Below are 20,956 nucleotides of genomic sequence, written 5' to 3' on the forward strand. Positions count from 1 at the left end.
CATCTATAATGAGATCTGATGCCCTCTTCTGCAGATAAAGCACTCATATGCAATTAATAAATCTTAAAAAAAGAAAGAAAAGTCACTAAGTCATAGGACAAAGAGGAGTAGAGACCTTTTGGGGGACTGAATGAGCGGATGTTGAATTTAAAAATTACTAGACAGTGAGGAACCAGGGTCCTCGGAGAGTTTGGGAAACGAGTATGTATGAGAGACAGTGGAGTGCCTGGGTTTTCTGAGATGGTTCAAATGCATGAATTCCAGATTCTTTTATTTAAAGTAGCTCCCGGGAAAAGGCGGGAGTGGTGACAGATGTAACTAATACTTCCAGCTTGTGAGAGGTAAAGTTAATTTATATGAAGCCTGACAGAGAGTAACGGCCGGGGGAGGGAGGATAGTAACTAAGGAGCTACAGAAGGTTAAAGTGAGAGGTGAGGCGCCCGCCCTCCTCGGACGGACAGGGGTGCCAAGATGTTGGTGGCAGTGAGTACTATGGACCATGTGCCTGTTGTCTGTGGAGTCCCTAGCAGCCAGGACAATTAGACCTTCACTAAAAACAACTGCCACAGCCGTGGGCCAGCAGCAGTGCCGAGTGCTCTGCCCTGCTTAGCTACCACAGGCATTTTAGCATCCTCCCTTGGCAGAGACTGAGGGGTCGGAATGGCTTTACATGACATGCCAAAAGGCCACAGCCGAAGAGCCAGGCTTGTGATGTCAACGTCCCAGAAGGAAGCTGTCTGCTACCCTGCTTCACAAACTGACAGAGCCCAAGCAAGGGGAAGGAGTGTGGCCAGTTAAGCATAGGGTCACTGGAATGAAGAAAAACGGTTCAGTGACGTTAAGTGGGCCCTGGGTGACGTTACATTTCTGGGGCTGGTCAAAAAAAAAAAAAAAAAAAAAAAAAAAAAAAAAAAAACTTGGCTATTTTGACTTGACTAAGAATCGCAGACCTTTAATTGGAAGAAACAGTTGGGATCACCGAACTCAATCGTATCACCATATTGATCAGAAACCGGAAGCCCAGCGTAAGGAAAGGACCTCTCCCGGGTCCCCCAAGCCCAACATGGTAAACCCTGAAGTTAACCACACACTCAATCCAGAATCCTTTGATGCCTCAATTGATACTTCGTATTCACACAGCCTTCAGCACCACCACGGTGGTGGCGGTGGGGGCTTAACTTATGTGCTGATTGACACTGGAGGCTGGTGGGGGAGGGGTCAAAGAGGGATGTCACTGGGGTGAAGATGAACGTGGTGTTACAGGGCGAAGATGACGGGAGTTACGTGGATGAGTGGATGGGAAACTACTGGAGTGTGCTTTGCAGTAGCCAGGAGAGGTCTGAAGGGGTGTCCGCAGAGGGCACTTTAAGGGGTCACTAGGGACCGAGGGGGGATCTTGGAGTAGTGTGATGACGGTATCAGAACTGAGGTCTGGTGGGTCCAGAGCAGGGCTGGGGTTAGCAGTCAATGAACCTGGGGTCACCTGGTGAGGGTTGGGGTCAGTGGGTGAGGTGTGGGGGGGGGTAGGTGAGGGGGCAAAGGGGTGGAGGCGGGCGCGGTCTCGGGGTGGGGTTTGGGAGTCCTGGGGGAGGAGTCTCAGGGCGGAATAGAGGGGCAGGGACCCTGGGTGGGGGTGGGGCCAGGCCGCCGTCCAGGGAGGCCCAGCCGCCCGGACTGGACCCGAGGAGGGTGGGCACGACGGGCTCGGGACCTTCCCGGGGCCCCGCGTCCGCCCGGCCTCCCGCCTCGGGGCACGGTGGACCCACTCTTCCCGCGGCCACCAACCTGACAGCCCCCGAGGGCGACTCCGCCGACAGACCGCCATGCACCGGGCCCAGCCACCAGCGCCGGCCCCGCAACCCGCCTGCGCCATAGCCCGCCCGCCCGCGCGCGGCTTGCCTCGCGCGATATCCAGGTTCCAGGGCGGCCGCACTTCCCTCTCGCTCCCGGCGCGGCCTCCGCCGGGCCCCGGAACCCGGATGACCAGCGCGGGGCCACGCTCCAGCCCGCCCCCCTCCGCCGCGGCGGCCGGCCTGCTTTATCCCGGTTCCCGGGCCCCGGAGCCCTGGCCGCCGAGTCTCCTCCGGCGAGCCTCGGAGCTCCGCCCCGCTCCCCTCTCCGCTGGCCGCCGGGTGACGCGGGCGGCCTCGCCAGCCCCGGGCGCCCGGGGAGGGCGTGGTGACGTCACGACGCCGTGCGGAGGCCGCGGTCACCATAGCAATGGGGAATGGATGCGCGGCGGGAGGAAGCCACTGCAGGTATCTCTAGGTGGTTACTGCCGAGGACGATGCCGCCGAGGAGCCTCGAGGGGATGGGACTCCGAGGGATGGCGCCCTGACAGTCATCTCGGTGGGACGGTCCTCCCTACGGTACTGACCTTGCGCGGTGTTCTGGGGTATCAGGGCCCTGAGGAGCGAGTTTGTGAGGGATTCTGTGCCTCTTGGGACGCCCCTCCTGGCTCTCAAGGAAGGGCCTCTCTGCTGCACCCATCTCCCAGGAGGATGATCCTCCCTGAAGTACCGTACTGCCCGAGGGAAGGTGCCCTGACAGCCCTTGCTGAGAAATGCATACTCCCTAGAGTAGTGCCTTCCCTGAGAGATTTCATTTTGATGGACCGCCCCCCCCCCCCCCAGGGACAGCCCCTGACAGTCTTCTCCGGTTTTCTTTAGTCTTTTTTTTTCCTTTTTTAACTCAGTATTATGAAATCCCATAATACTTGGGCTCTTTTTGCCTCAGCTTCACAGCTAGCATCCAAGCTTAAAGTTCTCTTAGCTTTTCCTCTCCAAGCAGGGAAGGGTTATGGCTTATGATATGTGCAGAAACTTGGGAGAAAATGGAAAGGAAATGAACTTCCAGTTAAAAATAACTGGATTGAAAAAAATAAGTAGATTGAATGGGAGGGCCCTTGGCATGTGCCTGTTATCCTGACGTCTCAGTGTGGCACCAGGATATCCACCCCCTGCCCCACTGTGTCCCTAGTAGGAGCCAGCCCTGCCGTCCTATTGCAGCAGGCACGGGACCTTTCCAGGGTTTTACAGTGTACGCCTGTCATCCCCTGCACTGGGGAGGTGAAATCGGGAGGGTCAAGAGTTCATAGTCAGGGCAGGCAAGCCTGATACCCTGAGTTCAGTCCCTGGGATCCACATATTCGAAAAAGAAAACCTGTTCCCCTTAGTTGTCCTCTGAGCTCTAAAGGCATACTTACACACATACACACACACACACACACACACACACACACACACACGCACTCATGCACATACACACACATGCACACTCACGTACACACCATAACATTGCTTACATACAAACACACATGGTGGCATACATACACAGACACACACTCACACACAGAGTGGCATGCTTACACACATGCATTTGCATGCACACACACACACACAATTAAAAGTTAAATATCTTCAGTCACTGGGTAAATTCAAAATACTATAATTCAGAAGGAACCTTTATGTCTGCTCAACTCCACCACTTTTTACCATATAAGTATACGTCTCTTCTTTGCCGACAGCACTCCATCTGTTACACGTCTAACTCCCACTACTCATTTATATACTCCAGTTACATGTTTAACAAAAACGCAGAAACCACGTGTCCGAAGTAACAGGTTTTTTTTGGGTTTGTTTGTTTGTTTGTTTGTTTTTTTTTCGAGGCAGGGTTTCTCTGTGTAGCCTTTCTTTTTTCTTTCTTTCCTTTCTTTTCTTTTCTTTAAGTCAGCATCTCACTATGTAGCCCCGGCTGACCTGCTACTTAATTACTTGGTACATTAGGCTGGCCTCAAACTCACAGCGATCTACCTGCCTCTAATTCCCAAGTGCTGGGATCAAAGGTGTGTGCCACCACACCCAGCCAAAGCGATGAGTCTAAAAAAATGTCAAGCCCGAAGAATTGGTGAGGAAGATATTGTGGAGGAGAATTTAGTTATTTTGGTGCTAGGAATGAGACTCAATGCCTCCTGCATGCTGGGCACAGTGCTCTGCCACTGAGCTCCAAGCATAAGTAAACGGTAACACAGGGCCACGGGCGATGTCAGAGGACAGCTCTCAGCTGCTGTGGTGCAGCCATCTTGGATCTAGTTCTCAGTTTTGTCAATTCCCCTATTTCTGTCACCCTAAATCAAATTCACAGGCGGTTAGTGTGTACAAAGCAGAACGCCAGTGCATGCCACAGTGCATTCTGTGGAAGGGATTCCCTCACTTGTTGAGAAATCTGCATGGGCTGGTCAGGTGGAACTACAGTTACATGCGTGAACTCTGAGCATGGCTATTGTTTTCAAGCAATGGCAGGTGAATCACAGCACTTGGCACATCACGGCAGTTCATGTTAAAGAGAAAGTTCAAGATTCTGGCGGGTCGACCCAAGGCATTAGCTCAGGCCAGTCCCTACCCTGCCCCACACCACTGTTTCCCAAGCCATACTCTGAAATAACTACATATACTAAGTTGAGACTGTTGTCTGTAGAAGGCTGGGAATCGCCTGCCATGCCTACAGGCGGAGAGATGATGGTAGTAGTTGACTTAGCTGTAGTTTAGGGGTTTGGTGTCCAAGAAGAGCACAGTTGGGCAACCATCAGTGCTAGGGATGGGACACCTTTTGGTTTTTTGTTGTTTCAGTTTTTTGAGACAGGGTCTAACTGTGTAACAGCTCTGGCTGTCCTGGAATTTTCTTTGTAGACCAGGCTGGCCTCCAATTCAGAAATCTGCCTGCCTCTGCCTCCCGAGTGCTGGGATTAAAGGCATGCGCCACCACTGCATGGTGGAAGGGGACATGTGTCCGAGCCACTTATCGCCTAGACAGCTTCTGTAGACTGTACTGTGGGTAAGAAGAACAGTCCCAGCCGGGCGTGGTGGCGCACGCCTTTAATCCCAGCACTCAGGAGGCAGAGGCAGGCATCACAATGTGAGTTCGAGGCCAGCCTGGTCTACAGAGTGAGTCCAGGACAGCCAAGGCTACACAATGAAACCCTGTCTCGAAAAACCAAAAAGAGAAAGAAGCGGTGGGTGGGTGGGAACAATACCTTAAAGATTTTTTAAATTTATTAAAATTTTTTTTTGGTTTTTCAAGACAGGGTTTCTCTGTGTAGCCTTGGCTTCCTGGACTCACTTTGTAAACCAGGCTGGCCTCAAACTCACAGAGATCTGCCTGTCTCTGCCTCCCAAGTGCTGGGATTTTAAGGTGTACACCACCACCGCCTGGCCAAAGATTTTTTTTTTTAATTTATGAATATGGGGCTGGAGAGATGGCTCAGAGGTTAAGGGCACTGACTGCTGCTGCAGAGGTCCTGAGTTCAATTCCCAGCAACCACATGGTGGCTCACATCTATCATGTGATCTGATGCCCTCTTCTGGCCTGTGGGTGTACATGCAGGCAGAGTACCATATGCATAATAATAAATACATCTTTTAAAAAATTTATGAATATGTGTGTGTGCAGAGACCAAAAGATGGCTTTAGACCCCCTGGAGCTGAAGTGACAGGCAGTAAAGCCACCTGCTGTGGGTGCTGGGAGCTGAAATCGGGCGCTGCAGAAGACCTGTCGCTTCAGCCCCAGGAGAATAGCACTTTAACCACCCTCTCTTTTTAAGACAGGTTTCCATTATATACCCATGGCTGGCCTGAAACTATGTAGATCGGGCTGGTCTCAAACTTGAAGCGATCCTCCTGCCTCTGCTTCCCAAACACTGGGATTAAAGACATGAGCTACTGAGGCTGGAGAGATGGCTTAGAGGTTAAGAGCACTGGCTGCTCTTTCAAAGGTCCTGAGTTCAATTCCCAGGAACTACATGGTGGTTCATAACCATCTGTAATGAGATCTGATGCCCTCTTCTGGTGTACATGCAGGCAAAACACTGTGTATTTAATAAATAAATAAGTCTTTGTTTTGTTTTCTTTTTTTGTTTGTTTTGTTTTTTGAGACAGGGTTTCTCTGTGTAGCCCTGGCTGTCCTGGACTTGCTTTGTAGACCAGGCTGGCCTCGAACTCACAGAGCTCAGCCTGCCTCTGCCTCCCGAGTGCTGGGATTAAAGGCGTGCACCACCACCGCCTGGCTAAATAAATCTTTAAAAAAGATATGAGCTAGCAGGCACCACAAGGGACTGTCCCTGACATGGCTTTGAAAGGAGGGAGTAGCCTGGTCTGGTCTGGAAGTGATAAGACACTTTTGACTATTTAGGATTTTCCTTGGCGACAGGACAAGTTGTGGAGATAGAGGAAAGAGGAGTGCCATACTGAGGACTTTTATATTTTAATAATATAAAAAAGACAATACAAAACCCAAACATTCCTTTTTACAAGTTCAGATACATAATTTTCCCCAAGTGCAAAATGCTCTACGAGCCACACTATTGCTGTTTACTGTTGACTGGGGTGCTTGCTGCCTGGGTGCAGTGGAAGGCAGGTATAAGTACAGTGCCTGGAGAGTTTCTTCTGCATTAAAAAGAAGAAAAAGAAACCTTCCACACGATGATTCTTCTTTGAAACTTCGACTCACAGAGAACAAAATTTTCAGCTTGTCCAAACTGCTACCATTGTTTTGTCTTGGTAAGCTGACAGCAGATCGTCCTTCTATTCCCTCCAACTCTTAAAGGATTTCTAGTCCCAGTAGCGGCAGAAGTGCGGACGTGTGCTAGCTTTGAGACAGGTCCAATGTACAAGTTTCCTTTCTGGTGTCTGCATAGGAGAGAAACCAGGGCAGGGAACACGCTCTGCTTGGGGTCAGTTACACGTTGCCTCTGCTCCCCTGCTCTGAAGCCCAGCAGCAAACGCAGACCCCTGCACTGGCAACAACCTTTCCTGACACTGAGATATAACTCCCTAGTCCTCAGACACGCACGTGGAATACACACTGCAGATTCACACAGATTCATGGAACAGACTGTACCGCTGAACTTGAAGTAACAAATCCGTCCTTTCTACATCCCAGGGGCACTGAGCCCAGTGAGGGCTTGACGGCGATCCTCTGAGGAGCGCTGAGGGCATCGGTTGGGCAGCTACAGTCCAGGCTCTGGTCAGCTTTCTCCTTATTCTGAGAATTACCTCAGGCTTAGGGATTGACTGGCCTGACCACCAGAGGCAGAGGGCTACAGAGGCATCGTGGTACTGCTGCTAGGGATCTCAGTGCCTGCTTGAGGTGTGTCACATGGCGCTGGAAGCCCTTTTGGAAATGACTTCCCATACTGGGACTGAGCTCAGAGCAGGGTTTGTGCTAAGATGGATGAGGTGCCACGGTTATGTGGCCTCACAAGCTTCTGTTCCGAGTCAGTTCATGAAGGGTTCCTGTGTACGCCATCTTCCCTCCCCCGCCCCTTCCTCCTAGAAAGCTCTGTTGTCTAACCGTGCAGTCCTAGTTAGTCCCTGAGTTGTTGACCCCTCCATCGATCCACTTCAGCCCCACAGCTCGGTGCCCCAGGGCCAGATCTTCTGTGAGCGCAGCAGCAGCTCTGCCTGGACTCCTGACTGCCAGCTTGGTTGACAGCAGCGGGTCCTTATTTGAGCTCCTCCATCTTGATCCCAGCTACGCCAGGGGCCAGCTCTCTCTGGACCGTGGGACTCATGTGCAGTCCCCTCAGCCACAGAGTAAGTGATTAAAGATGTATCCCTGTGTATGGTGTGACAGGAAAGAGAGCAAGAAGAAACCATACCCTAATGGCATACGCTGGGAGGGACTCTCACTGTGTGGCTTTCCAGGAGCTGGGCAAAATGGCAGGGAGAGAGGACTCTCAAAGTTATCCTTGCTTCTAATAAGACAGCCAAAGTTGCTTCAGGCTGCCCTAGGGTACCTATGGGGGAGTACAGACGTTCCCCCTGTATGCCGTTTCACCCTGTATTTAACGGCCTTACAATAGCTCTCCATCCCAAACAGACAGCAGACCCCCACCCCTCCCCACGGTGTTGACAAACAGATGTCCAGGAAGCTAGCTTTGTTTCTGTTGGCTGTTATGTGGCAGTCAGACTATTTAGTGTTGAATCTCTTGGCAGTCACTTAGCGTTGGGCCTGAGGAGTCCTCGGTGGCTAGTGACTGTCCAGGACTACATCCTGGAGAATAAGAAGGAGCAATTAGAGACTTTACGGCCACAGCTGGGTGAAGGGCAGAGCATATGCAGAGCCTGGCCTCGGGGCATGCGCTCCATTCTTCTTTTTGAAGAACAGTTGCTGAGACAGGCCTGAAGTCAACTGGAAGAGGCAGGCAGCCATGTCAGGTGCATAACTGGTTCTCGTTCCTCCACCAGCTTCATACATGGCTAACTGCCCTGTTCTAGGCTGCTCCCGCCTTCTCTGCAGAGCTGACCCAGCCCTGGAGTCTGCCCTGCTCTTCCTCCATGTACACGCCAGGGGGAAACATGAAAGCTAGGGAAGGACCAGGCTCTCCCTGGCTGCGGCAGACCACTGGCCAATTCCATCTGCCTCTGTGACCAGGAATCCAGAGAGGCCCGAGGACAGCAGGGGAGGCCCACTCCACAGCCTCCCCCTCCTACACTCTGCGGCACTGCAATCCTCTGAGGGATTGGCCTGGCTCTGAGGTTCCTTGGTGGCCTCAGGTAGGACAGGGAGCTGAGATGCTCCTGAGAGGCAAACTGCTATTCCCCCACTCCCAACATGCTCTTCTCTCATGGAAAGCTATAAATAGGGTTATTCTAAGAGGAAAAAGAAACAAAAACAAACCCCCTCCCTCCAGACGACATAGAAAGACTCAAAATGATTGCACTTCTCAGATGTGGGCAGGCAGCCTGCCAAGGGCACACACGCATTCCTCTTGCTGCCCACAGCCCGAGGCCAGAGGTAGGCAGCTTCAGGCTGGCTGCAGAGTGGGGTCCTCTTTGGTGGAGCCCACAAGCCACCTGGGGCTACAAGGGAAAAACAACTGTGGAGCCAGGTATAGGCTGGTGAGGGTCAATGGCCAGGTTTCTTTAAGGACAGCACTTAACAAGGGAGTAGGCCTCCCCCAGGGGGCACTTAGGTGGGGTGAGGGCATGGCTGGGCCAGGGAGGCCTGGCAAGAAGAGGGTTAGTGTTCGAGGCTGGCTTCTGCTTGTTCTGCAGTCAGGTGCTTTCCCTGATACATTTTCTGTTTTGGGCAATGCTTTAAACCCCTGCTTTCTGTCCTGGGGAGCTATTTGAGAGCACTGTATGTCGGGAGCGCCTTTGGGACCCTGGCACACAAGGAAATGCCACTGCTCTCCATTACTCGGCCGGGGCTTTCTGCCCAGTGGTATGGAACACTTGTAAACTCTATGGAGTCAGCCCCAGGCAGACGGGAGCAAGGGGCTGGCTCTACAGATGAGAATGCCAACTGTGGGCACCCCAGGGCTCAAAACTGTGTGCCCCAGCAGCCTGGCATTGGCATAAAGTTGCTATGTCAAAGGCTTCTTTGTCGTGACTCTGAAGAGTCACTCTGGGGAGCACAGCAGGGGACATTTTGACTCCTGGCTAGCAAGGCACAACCCTATAATGGCCGAGGCCTTTCTTACCCACCCCTATCCCTAGCAGACCCGTTCTTATTCTGGGCCCCCAATACCCTTCCAGACTGATGGGGGGATTGGTGAGCTGGGCAGAGGAGAGAGAGCTCTATTCCTCACCCCTGCGCAGGGGGGCAGAGACAGCACTGAAGGGCTTTTCCCGGCATCACGGAAGAAAATAGAGGCTGAGAGAAGGCATGCTAACTTGAAAGACAGAAGGGGAGAGTGCCTGGTGTAGTGACGCTTCTCCGCCAGGAGAGGGCAGTTTCTCGGCTGAGGTTGGGGTACCAGCTCTGAGGAGGGCCAGGGAGGTGGGAGCTCCAAAACCTGGGTCTCTGGGCCACGGGCACTATTTGTAAGGCCTCAGGAAGCTGGAGACCTTGGAGCGCAGCAGCTTGATGAAGGACTTTGGCAGCATCTCCTTGTGTTTCTCCGTGTACTTGAAGTAGTTTTGGGGGTGGGCCAGCACCTCAAAGAAGGCCTTGATAAGCTTCTTGTCCTGGAGAAGACAGTTGGTGGGTGGCAGTTGTCAGCTTCAGTGGCACAAGAGGAGGAGCAAGGCTCAGCCCCTCCTGGAGTCTAAGAGCCCCTCCTGCTGCCCTGGGCTGCTCCTGCCGTCCGCTCTGCCCCTCAGGCCCAGTCTGGAACTATCTTTGACCCCACTTTGCCACAGCTACAGCAGACTGTCGAGTCTCAGAATATACCCAGGGTCTGGTTAGCTTGCCGTCTCCACAGCCACCACATCGAGCCATGCCACCGTAATCTCTCACTTGAACTATTTCAACAGCTGCTCTGTTCCTTTTGTTCATGTGGTCCTGAGCGCTGTGCCTAGGGCCTCATGTATACTAGGCTAGTGTTCTTTTTTCCTTTCTAGATTTACTTATTTTATGTGTATGTGTGTGCACTACATGCCTGCCTGGTGCTCCCGGAGGTCAGAAGAGGGCGTCGCATCCCCTGGAACTGGAGTTATGGGTGGTTATGAGCTATTGTGGGTGCTGGGAACTGAACCTGGCATCTCTGCAAGAGGTAACAAGAGCCCTAAGCTGCTGAGCCAGCTCTCCAGCCTAGCCCTAGGCAGCACTCTACTGGTGAGCTGTAGCCAGCTCTCCCCATCTACTTGAGATGGTGTTTCACTAAGTTGCTCAAACTGGCGTTGAACTCACTTTGTAGCTGCAAATAACCCACAGCATGCCATCCTCCTGCCTCAGCCATTTGAATAACCAAGACTAGAGGTGTGAGCCACTAGGCCTGACCTTAATCTCCATGTTTTTATCCTTGACCCACCGTAGATTTCTTTCCTCCTCACAGCAGCCATGGTGGGTGTTTAGTCAGTTGACGTCATGTTTGCAATACGTTTTTTGCTTCTGCTCTTTGGTTTTCCTTCCCTGAGATGAGGCTCTCCTACCCTGTGTGGGGTAATCTTTGTTTGTTTGTTTGTTTGTTTGTTTTTGTTTTTCGTGTAGACCAGGCTGGCCTTGAACTCACAGCGATCCACCTGCCTCTGCCTCCCAAGTGCTGGGATTAAAGGCGCGCGCCACCACAGGTAATCTTAAACCCCTGCGATTGAGCGATCCCTGCACTTGCACCACCCCAGGAGCAGATCTACAGGCAGGTACCATCATGTCTGATGAAAGTTTCTTCTTTTTATAACAATGCCAATAACTGTAGTGCCAGGAACTAAACCAGGGTCTCGTGCCTGACAAAGATTTCCCCGACACTGATTCCACGCCCAGCCCTTGCACATTCTTTCCTCATTCACAGGGAACGTCAGGTCCCTTGTGTGGCATGCTAGCTTCCCCTCAGGTCTTCCTCACCCTGTGGAATAACAGGGTCTCAGGGTCCTTAAACACAGTGTACTACTGCCGGACTCCCCGCTCGGACCCTCCTCAGCCATCAGCAGCGCCTTTCAAGTCTTCGCATAGCCTCTCCTGCCTGCCTCTACAGTGCCAGGCACTGCCTTGAACTCTCCAGGGGCTGGCGAGATAACTCACCAGGGAAGGCCCTGCCACCAAGCCTGACACCTCAGCTTGATTCCCAAGACCCACGTGGCGGGAGGAGAGAGACAGCCCCTCCGAGCTGTCTTCAGCCTCCACGTTTACCCACACATACACAACACCCATAGATCCCGACTGATCTAACAACGGACCTCCTGGCTTACAGGCTACACGAAGTTCTAAGCTAGGTGGGGCTCCCAGCCTCTCAGCTCCACTTGAACAGAGACCCTCGCACTATACCAGCCTTTTGTTTTGAAACAGAGTCTCACTATGTGGCTAGGGCTGTGTAGACCAGGCTGACCCAAAACGCACAGCGATCCAGTCGCCTCCTGAGTGCTGGGACCACAGGTGTGCGCCACCACGCCCAGTGCAGCTGCAGTACTTTGTGAGATACAGTTGCACCCTACATTTGATTGGCTGCGTGAGATGGAGTCCAGTGTGCTGCCCAGGCCGTTCCCTTAACTCTGGGGCTCAAGTGACCCTTTCACGTCAGTCCCTGAGCAATCAGCACCATATGTGTGCACCGTCACACCCAGCTACACGAGGTGTAAAACGACGGCTCAGGGCTGGTTAACAGTATATACTGTTCTTGCAGAGGACCTGGGCTTCCAGCACCCACACTGGGTAGCCTCTGACCCCATCTCCAGGGGGACCTGACATCTCTGGCCTCTTAGCATTCACACAAACGTATCCACACAAATACTGGTAATTAAAAACAGTGAAGTTCTGTCCAGGCGTGGTAGCAATTGTCTTTAATCCCAGCACTCGCAGGCAGAGGCAGGCAAATCGCTGTGAGTTCAAGGAGTCTACAATGTGAGTCTAGGACAGCCAAGGCTACACAGAGAGACCCTGTCTCACAAACAAACAAACAAACAAAAAATACTAAAGTGGGGCCGGGCGTGGTGGTGCACACCTTTAATCCCAGCACTCGGCAGGTAGAGTCAGGTGAATCACTGTGAGTTCGAGGCCAGCCTGGTCTACAAAGTGAGTCTAGGACAGCCAAGGCTACATAGAGAGATCCTGTCTCGAAAAAACAAAAAAAAAAAAAAAAAAAAAAGTAAAGTTGGGGGGCAGGAGAGATGGCTCAGAGGTGTAAAAATTCCTGGCTGCTTTCCCAAAGGTCCTGAGTTCAATTCCCAGCAACCACATGGTAGCTCACAGCCATCTACAATGAGGTCTGGTGCCCTCGTCTGGCCTGTTGGCTCACATGCAGGCAGAATACAGTATAAATAATGAATAAATCTTAAAAAAAAAAAAAAAATGAAGTTGGCCAGCCATGGGGGTGCACCTTTAATCCCAGCACTTGGGAGACAGAGGCAGGAAGATACAGTGAGTTCCAGGGCAGCCAGGGCTGCTCTGTTACATAGAGAGACCTTCTCTTGAAAATCAAAAAGAAAAAAAAAAGAAAGAAAGAAAAAAAATTTGGGGCCAGGTAGTGGTGGCGCACGCCTTTAATCCCAGCACTCGGGAGGCAGAGGCAGGTGGATCACTGTGAGTTTGAGGCCAGCCTGGTCTACAGAGTGAGTCTAGTACAGCCAAGACCACACAGAGAAACTCTGTCTCGAGGAAACAAACAAACAAACCAGAATCTTTGGAAGGGTCTTACTGTGTGTCTCTGGTTGTCCTAGAACTCCACATATAGACCAGGTTGGCCTCAAAGTCAAAGACCCACCCACCTCTGCTCCCTGAGTGCTGGGATCCAAGGCGAGGGCCACCACACTGGGCGAGCCTCACATGGGACCCGCAGCCCACAATGCTGCTCGTGCCTTGGCAGCGTTGTGGGTGTTTCTTTCTCTCTAGGCCGATAATGAAAGGCACTTAAAGGGGAGAGAGGGTGGAGGAACCGAGTTCAAGGCCAGCCTGGACTACTAAGACCCTGTCTCAAAAAAGTAAACAACACATTGTTCTCCGTTTTACCTCCCCTGCATCTCGTGGGGGACTAGGCAGGGGACTCTTCCTGTCCTCACCTTCTCTTTCCCCTCCCCTGGGTGTGCTGCAGTGTGGTGACACTAGTTGTGTCAGGTGGACTCAGCTCAGGCCTGCCTCAGGCAAGCCCTGTACCTCTCCCTCGGGAAGTGGCCATGGAGAAAGCACATACCTCAGAGCCAGGAAATAGAAGATCAGAAGTGCTGGCACTTAGCATCGTGCCAGCACCTTGGTGCATGCCCACTTACATTAGCTGCCTGGGAGAATGGCCACTTGCCTTTAGGATCTCCTGGTGGTTTTCAGAGGCATAGAGCCGGCCGTCCCGAACTATGTCTTCCACTAGTTGCTCGTAGTCCTCTGTAAAGTCAACCAGGGTTGGGGGCTGAGGGGGGGAACTCTCTCTGTTCTCCTGGCACCCTCACAAGGCCCGCTGACCCCTCCCCCTCTCCCGCCCTTGCTCACCATCGTAGGTCACGTAGGGAATCTGGAAGCCACGGGCGCTGTTGGCCTCACTGGTCTTGAAGTTGATCCAGAGTTTCCTGGACCGGGCCGTGAAGGCAATGGGCCGCTCATAGGTCTGGCAGGTCTCGTAAGTGGTGATGGAGGACGGGGAGGCTGGCAAGGTAAACATCAGGTCAGAAGAGCACTGGGGCTGTGACACACAGGCCAAGTCACGCTGGCAGAGGCTCCCTCTTCACTGCGTGACGGTGTAGTGTACTGAAGTTGACATTTAAGAGGTTGGACGGCAAAAAGGCTGGGGCTGGACTCCAGCAGCACCAGCATCCTGGGCCCCCCCCCCCCCCGGCCCCACCGCTAGCTTCTTCACTGCTCTCCCCGAACCCGCACCTTTCACCATGCTAGCTTCAGTCCCCCAAGGCTGCTCTCATTCCTCCCAATGGTCCCACTGCCCCAACTCTTCCTCTTTCCCAGTCAGATCCCAGCTGCCCTGCCCTGAGCCAGTTCTGCAGTCACCCACAGTTCTTTCTCATGACCAGGACGTCCCCACACTCGTCCTCGGATGGTAGGAAGATCTCGGGGACCACGATAAGGATCTTGCGCTTGGGTGGGGGGTTGATGTTCCAGATGCACTCCACGCCGGCTGGGTAGTTGCCCGGGTAGTTGGGAGACTCGATGTAGCCAGTAAATTCGCCTAGCTCCCCACCACACTGCCGGTCTGCATCCACACACCCCAGCGGACAGAGCAGGAGGGAGATGGAGAGAGCCAGCTCAATGGTTGGAACGTGGAGGACAGGCACCGCCACCACGCTAGCTCACCATTGCTCTACAGGTTCTGGGTCCAACCCCCTCCAACCTCCTCCCTGCCCTTTTAGTATCTGAGAGGGTGCTGCAGGCCTCAGCCTGACACTGGCCTAGAGCGGACTGGGACCGTGTGGAGGTTGGACTTGGCTGCCCATCCACCCACCCACTCACCAGCCCTGCTTCCTGCTGGCTGGCTTACCACCACCGCCACCCCCTCCCCCACCCCCACGCCCACGTGAGTGGCTCCAAGGTCTCTCTCCATCTCCCACAGCCTGGCCTGCTACATACTCTTGCACTGGGCCACACTGGTAGAACCATCAAAGTCAGTGCTTGTATTTCCTGGGCAGCGGGTACAGAAGTTCTGCCGGAAGTCCGGCTGGTAGGAGCCCACGGCACAGCGGATACAGCGATGAATGCTAGTGTTGTAATAGTGGCCCGGGGAGCACTGGACTGCAGGCAAGAGGGAAGGAGGCATGAGCTAAGATGGCAGCAAGATAGGCAGCTGGGCCATGGATGGGCAGGACACATTTGTCACCGACGGTCGGGAGATCAAAGACCCCCAAGTTTCTCCAGGGTCCCTCCCTACCTTTCCCAGCCATAATCTGAGGCCAAGGAAAAGAGACTTTCCTGAGTGGCCGGCCTCAGCACCCTCCTCTTCCTGCAGGCACTGAGAAGTGGCAGGCTGATACAAGAGCTCAGCGGGGGCTTGGGGGGGCCACCCAGTCTGCAAGGCAGCCTGGACAGTGGGGCTGTGAGGGATTTTGTCCCCAGGTTGTGCCCAAGGGACAGCTCTGAGAACAAGACTATGTTTGGTCAGACAACTGAGTCCTCCTCTCTTTGGGGGAAAGATGGTGGGATAACATCCTGAGGTCTGTGGAGGGGGGTGTTTTGGAGGGCAGCTGAGTCAAGGAGGCCCTTGTGGGGTGGGAACCCTGCTTACCTTTGGTGTCGCAGTCCTGGAAAGAGACTGCCCCCTCATGCTTGGTAGTGAGGCCTCCACCACAGGGGAAGCACAGGGTCCGTCCCGCTTCAGGCTGGTAGGTGCCACGTGGGCATGGCTGGCAGGGCTTAAACCCGTCTACTGAATGGTGGCCAGGCGGGCACTGACCTGTAATGAAGCAAGGACCCAACTCTGATGGGGTGGGTCCTGAGTCACTCTGTGGGGTCACCCAGCCTTAGGGAGCAGAGGTGCATGAACAGGGCATCAACTAGGAGAAGAGCCTGGAGCCTGGGCCTGCCCTTTGGGAGATCCCGTGCCCGTGGGCATCCCAGTGCCCACCCTAGCCCAGTCTGTGGTGTTTGTTCCCCTGGCACCTGCACATGTGGTGACGTTGGTGGCTCCGAGAGGCCCGTGGGCATCACTCCCAGGGCAAAGGTCGCAGGAGAGCTGCCCTTCCCTCTCCTGGAAGGTGCCCGCTGGGCATGGCACACACTGCTCCGTCTGGCCGTGGTAATACGTTCCCTGCGGGCAGCTGACTGAGGGAGAGTCGGCCGCGCTAGCCACCCCCCCCCCCATCTCCCACCACCCAGGCCTAAGACTCCCCTTCCCGCTCTTCCAGATATGGGGGGAATCTATCAGGGGACTAACAGAATCCTACGTAGAGAGGTCGAGTCAGTGTGCAGGAGGGCTGCCAGCCCTGCCTGGGACCAGGAGAAAACCATGGGCAGGAGTGTCTTCGCTGCCTCACTATTTGAGAACTGCACCTGAGGCAAAAGGTCCTGCTCTGCTCTGAGCCAGGACCGAGTTGGGCCTCCCCCACTCCCCCCAGCACCCTTGCTTCCCAGCAAGCTCCCTTACCACACTTGGTGCCTGCTCGGTGCTGCCCGGGCCGGCAGACCTCCACTGGCTCTGCTCGGTCCCCAGCTACCAGGCCCGGCTTGTGGGCTAGCTCGTAGTCAAGGCCTGCGAGCCGCAGCAGGAACCGGTCCTGGTTGATGGACTTTCTGAGCATCTTCAGGGAGCCTTTCAGTCTCCGCTCCATCCGCTGTCGGAGGCAAGGCAGCCCACAGCCAGCTGGCAATGGGTGGTCGTATAAGTCAGAGAGTGGTGTGGGGGAGAGAGCAGTCAGAGTGTGAGGGCAAGGGAGCAGTGGCAGATGAGATGCAGTGAGAGGGGCAGTCCAGAGTACAGTGCGCCATGTCTGTTCCCGCCCCTCTCCTCCCAAACCTTGCTCATCTCTCTCAGACCCAGGCCGTGTGCCCTCCTCTCTGGCCCTCCACCCAACAGTGTCCCTAGGCCCACCTGTCGTTTCTTCGGCTCTGACCTCAGCTTCTAATTCCAGGGTGAGCCGGGTAACCTCCTTGCCTGGAGGGGTCCGGGCCCGTCGGCCCTTGCCTTTCCGAGAAGAGTCACACTTAAGGTGGATGAAGGTGACCTGGCAGTCAGAGCAGGGGGCACCACCTAGAAAGAGAGGCCTTGTTAACCTCACACTTGGGGGCTCCACCCCAGATAGCCCTGAGCCCATCTCTGGCTGCACCCCTCTCCTCCTCTGGCCTACTCGGTGGGTAGGGATGACGGGGGACATCCTGGGTCTTAGCCTACAACAGCTGCCCTATCTTTTCTGTCCGAAGTTTGGGGTACAGGTGAGTCACAGGACAGAACCGGGCAGAGGGTAGAGAGTTTGTTGGAACCCATTGGAGTGAGGTGCAGACCTGGGCCTGGGACTCTGCTGCCTTCCTCCACTTTGCCTCTGTTTCGCAGATGCAGCCGGCATTTGGCGTCCTTGATCTTGAAGGAGGCCCTCTGCTTGACCGGGAGCACTGCAGCCTCTGGAGGGGCGAGAGAAGCTCAGCACAGCTGAGGCCCTGGGGGCAGGGGTTCAAAGCTGAGTCATGAGGTTTAGCTGGGAAGCAGGATGGTGGAAACCCAGGGCACCAGATAGGAGGGCCAGGGAACTAGATGACAAAGCTAGAGAGTTATAGAGTGTGAGGTATGGGAGAAGTCGGCCAGGGATGAGGGCAGAACTGCGGTGCTTAGGAGGAGAGGCCGCCTTTGGGCAGGTGCTCACCGTGGCAGTGGTTGTAGGTGGCATTATTCCCAGGGTGGACAGCTCGGGCTGGAGCGGCTTTAGGGCTGGGGGTCCCACAGCTCACCGTGAAACCGTTCTCTGACTCTGAGAGAAGGGGCCTGTCACAGCTCTGACCTGCCTCCCGAGCCCCAGTGTGGAGGAACCCAGGGACCAGGAGCTGCTGTACGGCCAGTCTCTCCTCCCTCCTCCCCAAGCCTTCCAGTCCCCTCCTCCCTCATACCTGGCAAAAATCGGGCCCGAGAGGGGCAGGTCAGGGCACAAGTGTCCTTCTTGCCAGACCGATTGCAGCTGAGCATGGCTTTTGAGGCCCCAGGACTGTTCTGACATTTCACTGGCTCTAGGAAGGGGAGCAAGGCCTGAGGATATGGAGCATGCCTTGCCCACCTTCCCCCTTAGACCTCAGACAGGTAATGCACAAAAAGAGGTTATTTGTGTGCCGAATTAAAGATGTGCCCAAGGAGACGGCCCATTTTAAACCAGAAATGTCCTGTCCCCACTCTTCTCCCCCCCTACCTTCCCACCAGATCCCAACCTTCCCCGGAAACAGCACTGCCAGGTCTGTCCAGCAGAGGGCGCCACACACCTGTGCAATCCTTCCCGTTCCAGTGCAGGCGGCCCTGACCGGCTGGGCAGGTACACTGATAGCTGCCGGGGGTGTTGATGCAGCCAAAGCGGCAGCCTCCCTTATTGATGCTGCATTCGTCCACATCTGTGGGAGGAGTAGGGAAGTAGACAGGCAGTGGTGGTGGAGGAGCAAGAGCCAGGGACTGGGCTGCACGTGAGGACCTTTGGTGAGTGCCTAGACACACTGAGTTACCCATGGTGATTGAGTAACTTGGAGGTCTACTGTGTATTTACAGTGGGCGGCTCTCATGTTAATGTCTTCACAGATACTTAAAGGGTTCTCTGGACTGCAAAGAGCTCAGCCTTCTGCCCCTATTTTCTCCATCCCCAGCCAATAGCAGCCGTTAAGCAGGAACCAACCGACCAGACCAGCCTTGCACCCTCACCCTCTCACTGGGCTAGAGGGTGGGTGGCTCTCTGGAAACAGCGACTGGGATGGAGGGTAGAATTAGGAGGCGGTCTGGGCATGGTGGGAAGTGAAGGCAGGAGGATCAGGGGTTTAGGGTCACCTCTGCGAACAGTGGGTTCGCAGCCAGCATGGACTACACAAGACCCTCAAGCATCTTGCTGACGGATGCCGTCTGCGGACATCGTCCCCCAGCTGGCCTCAGGAAGCTGCCTTTCATTTTATCATGTTGGAGGGAGACTTGACACATGCACCCAAGCGCTGCCTTTACCGCCAGCCGGCACAGGACATCAGACATTTGGAGGGCAGAGAGCTGAGGGGCTGGGGCTGGGAAGCAGCAGGGTGTGAGCTTGCTGGCTTACCCCCGCAGTGGGTGACACCGTATAGTAGGTAGCCTCGATGACAGAGACACTGGAAACTTCCTGGTGTGTTGACACACATGTGGTCACAAGTTCTATCAAAGGAGCATTCATCTATATCTGCAAGAGCAAGGATTTGAACCACTGAGTCTTGGGCCGCCTGACCCATGCCCAGGTGAAAGACTTCGGAACTGAAAGAGACCTTAAGTCATGCTAGAGTTATGGCTGAGTGGGGTCAACTTCCTCTGTGCCCTTTGTCTGAGGATTTGGATGGTTTTTGTTTGTTGTTTTGAGAGACAGGATTTCTTTGTTTTTATCCCTGACCATCCTGGACCATCCTGACCATCTGTAGACCAGGCTGGCTTCGAACTCACAGAGATCCACCTGCCTCTGCTTCTAAGTGCTGGGATTACAAGTATGTGCCACCACGCCCAACCTGGAGTTTTTGTCAGGAACCTGGGGGCCATGACCTCGTTGTTGCAGGCCACATTTGGAAAAATCTGGTCTGGGAGAAGGAAGGACTACCATTGCTGTCTACAGCGTAACCCTGCCCTAGACACACTCCCATGGCTCCTGGGCTGCTTAGAGTCTGGCACCACTGAGCTCCCTGACATCTAAGAACCACTCCAGGAGAGATCCCACCCCCCCATCCCCCCGCCCCGCGGCCCAGGCCCGCTCACCCTGGCAGCTCCTTTCGTTGATGAGGAGCTTGTAGCCTTTCTTGCAGCTGCACTCAAAGCTGCCCACTGTGTTTCTGCAGATGTGGTCGCAGCCCCCGTTGTTCAAACGGCACTCGTCTATGTCTGGGGCAGCCGACAAATAGAAGGAAGGACAGTAGTGAAGGCTAGGGCAAACAGGAGCCGGGGAAAATCAAGGAGGGCCCTGGCCTGTCCCTTGTAGCCTGGCTGTCACCCTCTGTCTCCAAGTCTGGAGACTTCCCTGTTTGGGGTGTCTGGCCATTAGTAACACCACCTCTTCTGAGGCTGAGTCAGGAACCACCGAGGGCAGCAGGACACAACTGCCTGGAGTTAGGGGAGCCCCAGGCGGGTCTGCATCCCTGACTCTCCAAGACCAAAGGCAGGTTCCTCTTTCATGTCCTGACTCCTGTCACAAAGGCTGGGTCGGGAGTCCTGAGCTGGTGGCCGTGGTTCTGTGGAGAGCCTAAAGGGTAGCCTTCAGGGAAGAGGAGCTAGCCGGCAGAGGCCAGATAGAGCTTCCAAGAGAGGGCGAAAAGCTGAGGAGACGTGGGGACAAGGGGCCGGGCAGGGGACTGGGCTGGAGCCATCTGGAGAGCCTGGCAGCTTTGACACTGGAGGGAAAGGGGCGGGTGAGCAGCTTCCTTCCTGAGGTCAAGTTCCCCAAGCTGGTGGCAGACAGGGCCCAGGCAGCTCACCACTTGTGGAGAGGAGGGGGCCTACCTGTCAGCAGTCCTTCCCAGCAGGAAACCTCTCAAATGTGGCTGGCTGACCTGTGGCCCCAGCTCCCCCCCCCCCCCCCGCCGCCATGAGTCCCCACTCCTCATAACTAGGAAACAGATGTGAGGAGTCATCACTTTCAAAATGGCTACGCTGCCCTTTTCTTTCTCCTCTTCCCCAAATCCCGGCTAACTGGAAGGAGGGCAAACAGAATGGCTACTGTGGACATTTCAGCCATAATGACAGCTACGGCAGAAGGCTCCTGTGGGACAGCGCTGGTCATTCGTTTACAGCTCATCCATCCACAGTGCATGGAATGAGCCAGGTGCAGTGGAGGAAACTGCGACACCACAGCATGTAGTGGCCATCCAGGCTCTGGTGTGGGTGCTGCTAACTCGCTAGTACAGCTTTTCTAAGGGAGAGATTGTTCCAGACCCACTGGGAAGCTCTGAGGAACACAGGTTGAAGCGTAAA

General features: G+C 54.5%; 2 protein-coding genes across 3 annotated transcripts in view; both read right to left on the reverse strand.

The window, feature by feature from the left end:
• The window catches only part of Znf76 (zinc finger protein 76), a 28,711-nt gene extending 26,690 nt beyond the window's left edge, over nt 1-2,021 (reverse strand). Inside the window, exon 1 of one of the 2 annotated variants that reach the window (XM_051153448.1) lies at nt 1,786-2,021. The gene's annotated coding sequence lies outside the window, so the exon portion shown is untranslated. The remainder of the gene's footprint in view (nt 1-1,785) is intronic. The other variant, XM_051153449.1, reaches the window with a different exon arrangement.
• Nucleotides 2,022-9,651: 7,630 nt separating this feature from the next.
• The window catches only part of Scube3 (signal peptide, CUB domain and EGF like domain containing 3), a 28,835-nt gene continuing 17,530 nt past the window's right edge, over nt 9,652-20,956 (reverse strand). The window contains exons 8-22 of the mRNA XM_051152512.1: nt 19,748-19,870; nt 19,071-19,187; nt 18,262-18,387; nt 17,899-18,015; nt 17,658-17,762; nt 17,302-17,418; nt 16,892-17,050; nt 16,448-16,663; nt 15,964-16,125; nt 15,590-15,757; nt 14,938-15,099; nt 14,366-14,563; nt 13,852-14,004; nt 13,667-13,746; nt 9,652-9,968 (exon numbers count right to left, since the gene is read on the reverse strand). Coding sequence (XP_051008469.1) covers nt 9,819-9,968; nt 13,667-13,746; nt 13,852-14,004; nt 14,366-14,563; nt 14,938-15,099; nt 15,590-15,757; nt 15,964-16,125; nt 16,448-16,663; nt 16,892-17,050; nt 17,302-17,418; nt 17,658-17,762; nt 17,899-18,015; nt 18,262-18,387; nt 19,071-19,187; nt 19,748-19,870 — 2,153 coding nt within the window. The 3' untranslated portion in view covers nt 9,652-9,818. The remainder of the gene's footprint in view (nt 9,969-13,666; nt 13,747-13,851; nt 14,005-14,365; nt 14,564-14,937; nt 15,100-15,589; nt 15,758-15,963; nt 16,126-16,447; nt 16,664-16,891; nt 17,051-17,301; nt 17,419-17,657; nt 17,763-17,898; nt 18,016-18,261; nt 18,388-19,070; nt 19,188-19,747; nt 19,871-20,956) is intronic.

Source organism: Acomys russatus, chromosome 11 (genome assembly GCF_903995435.1).
Source record: "Acomys russatus chromosome 11, mAcoRus1.1, whole genome shotgun sequence".
In the NCBI taxonomy this organism is placed as follows: domain Eukaryota; kingdom Metazoa; phylum Chordata; class Mammalia; order Rodentia; family Muridae; genus Acomys; species Acomys russatus.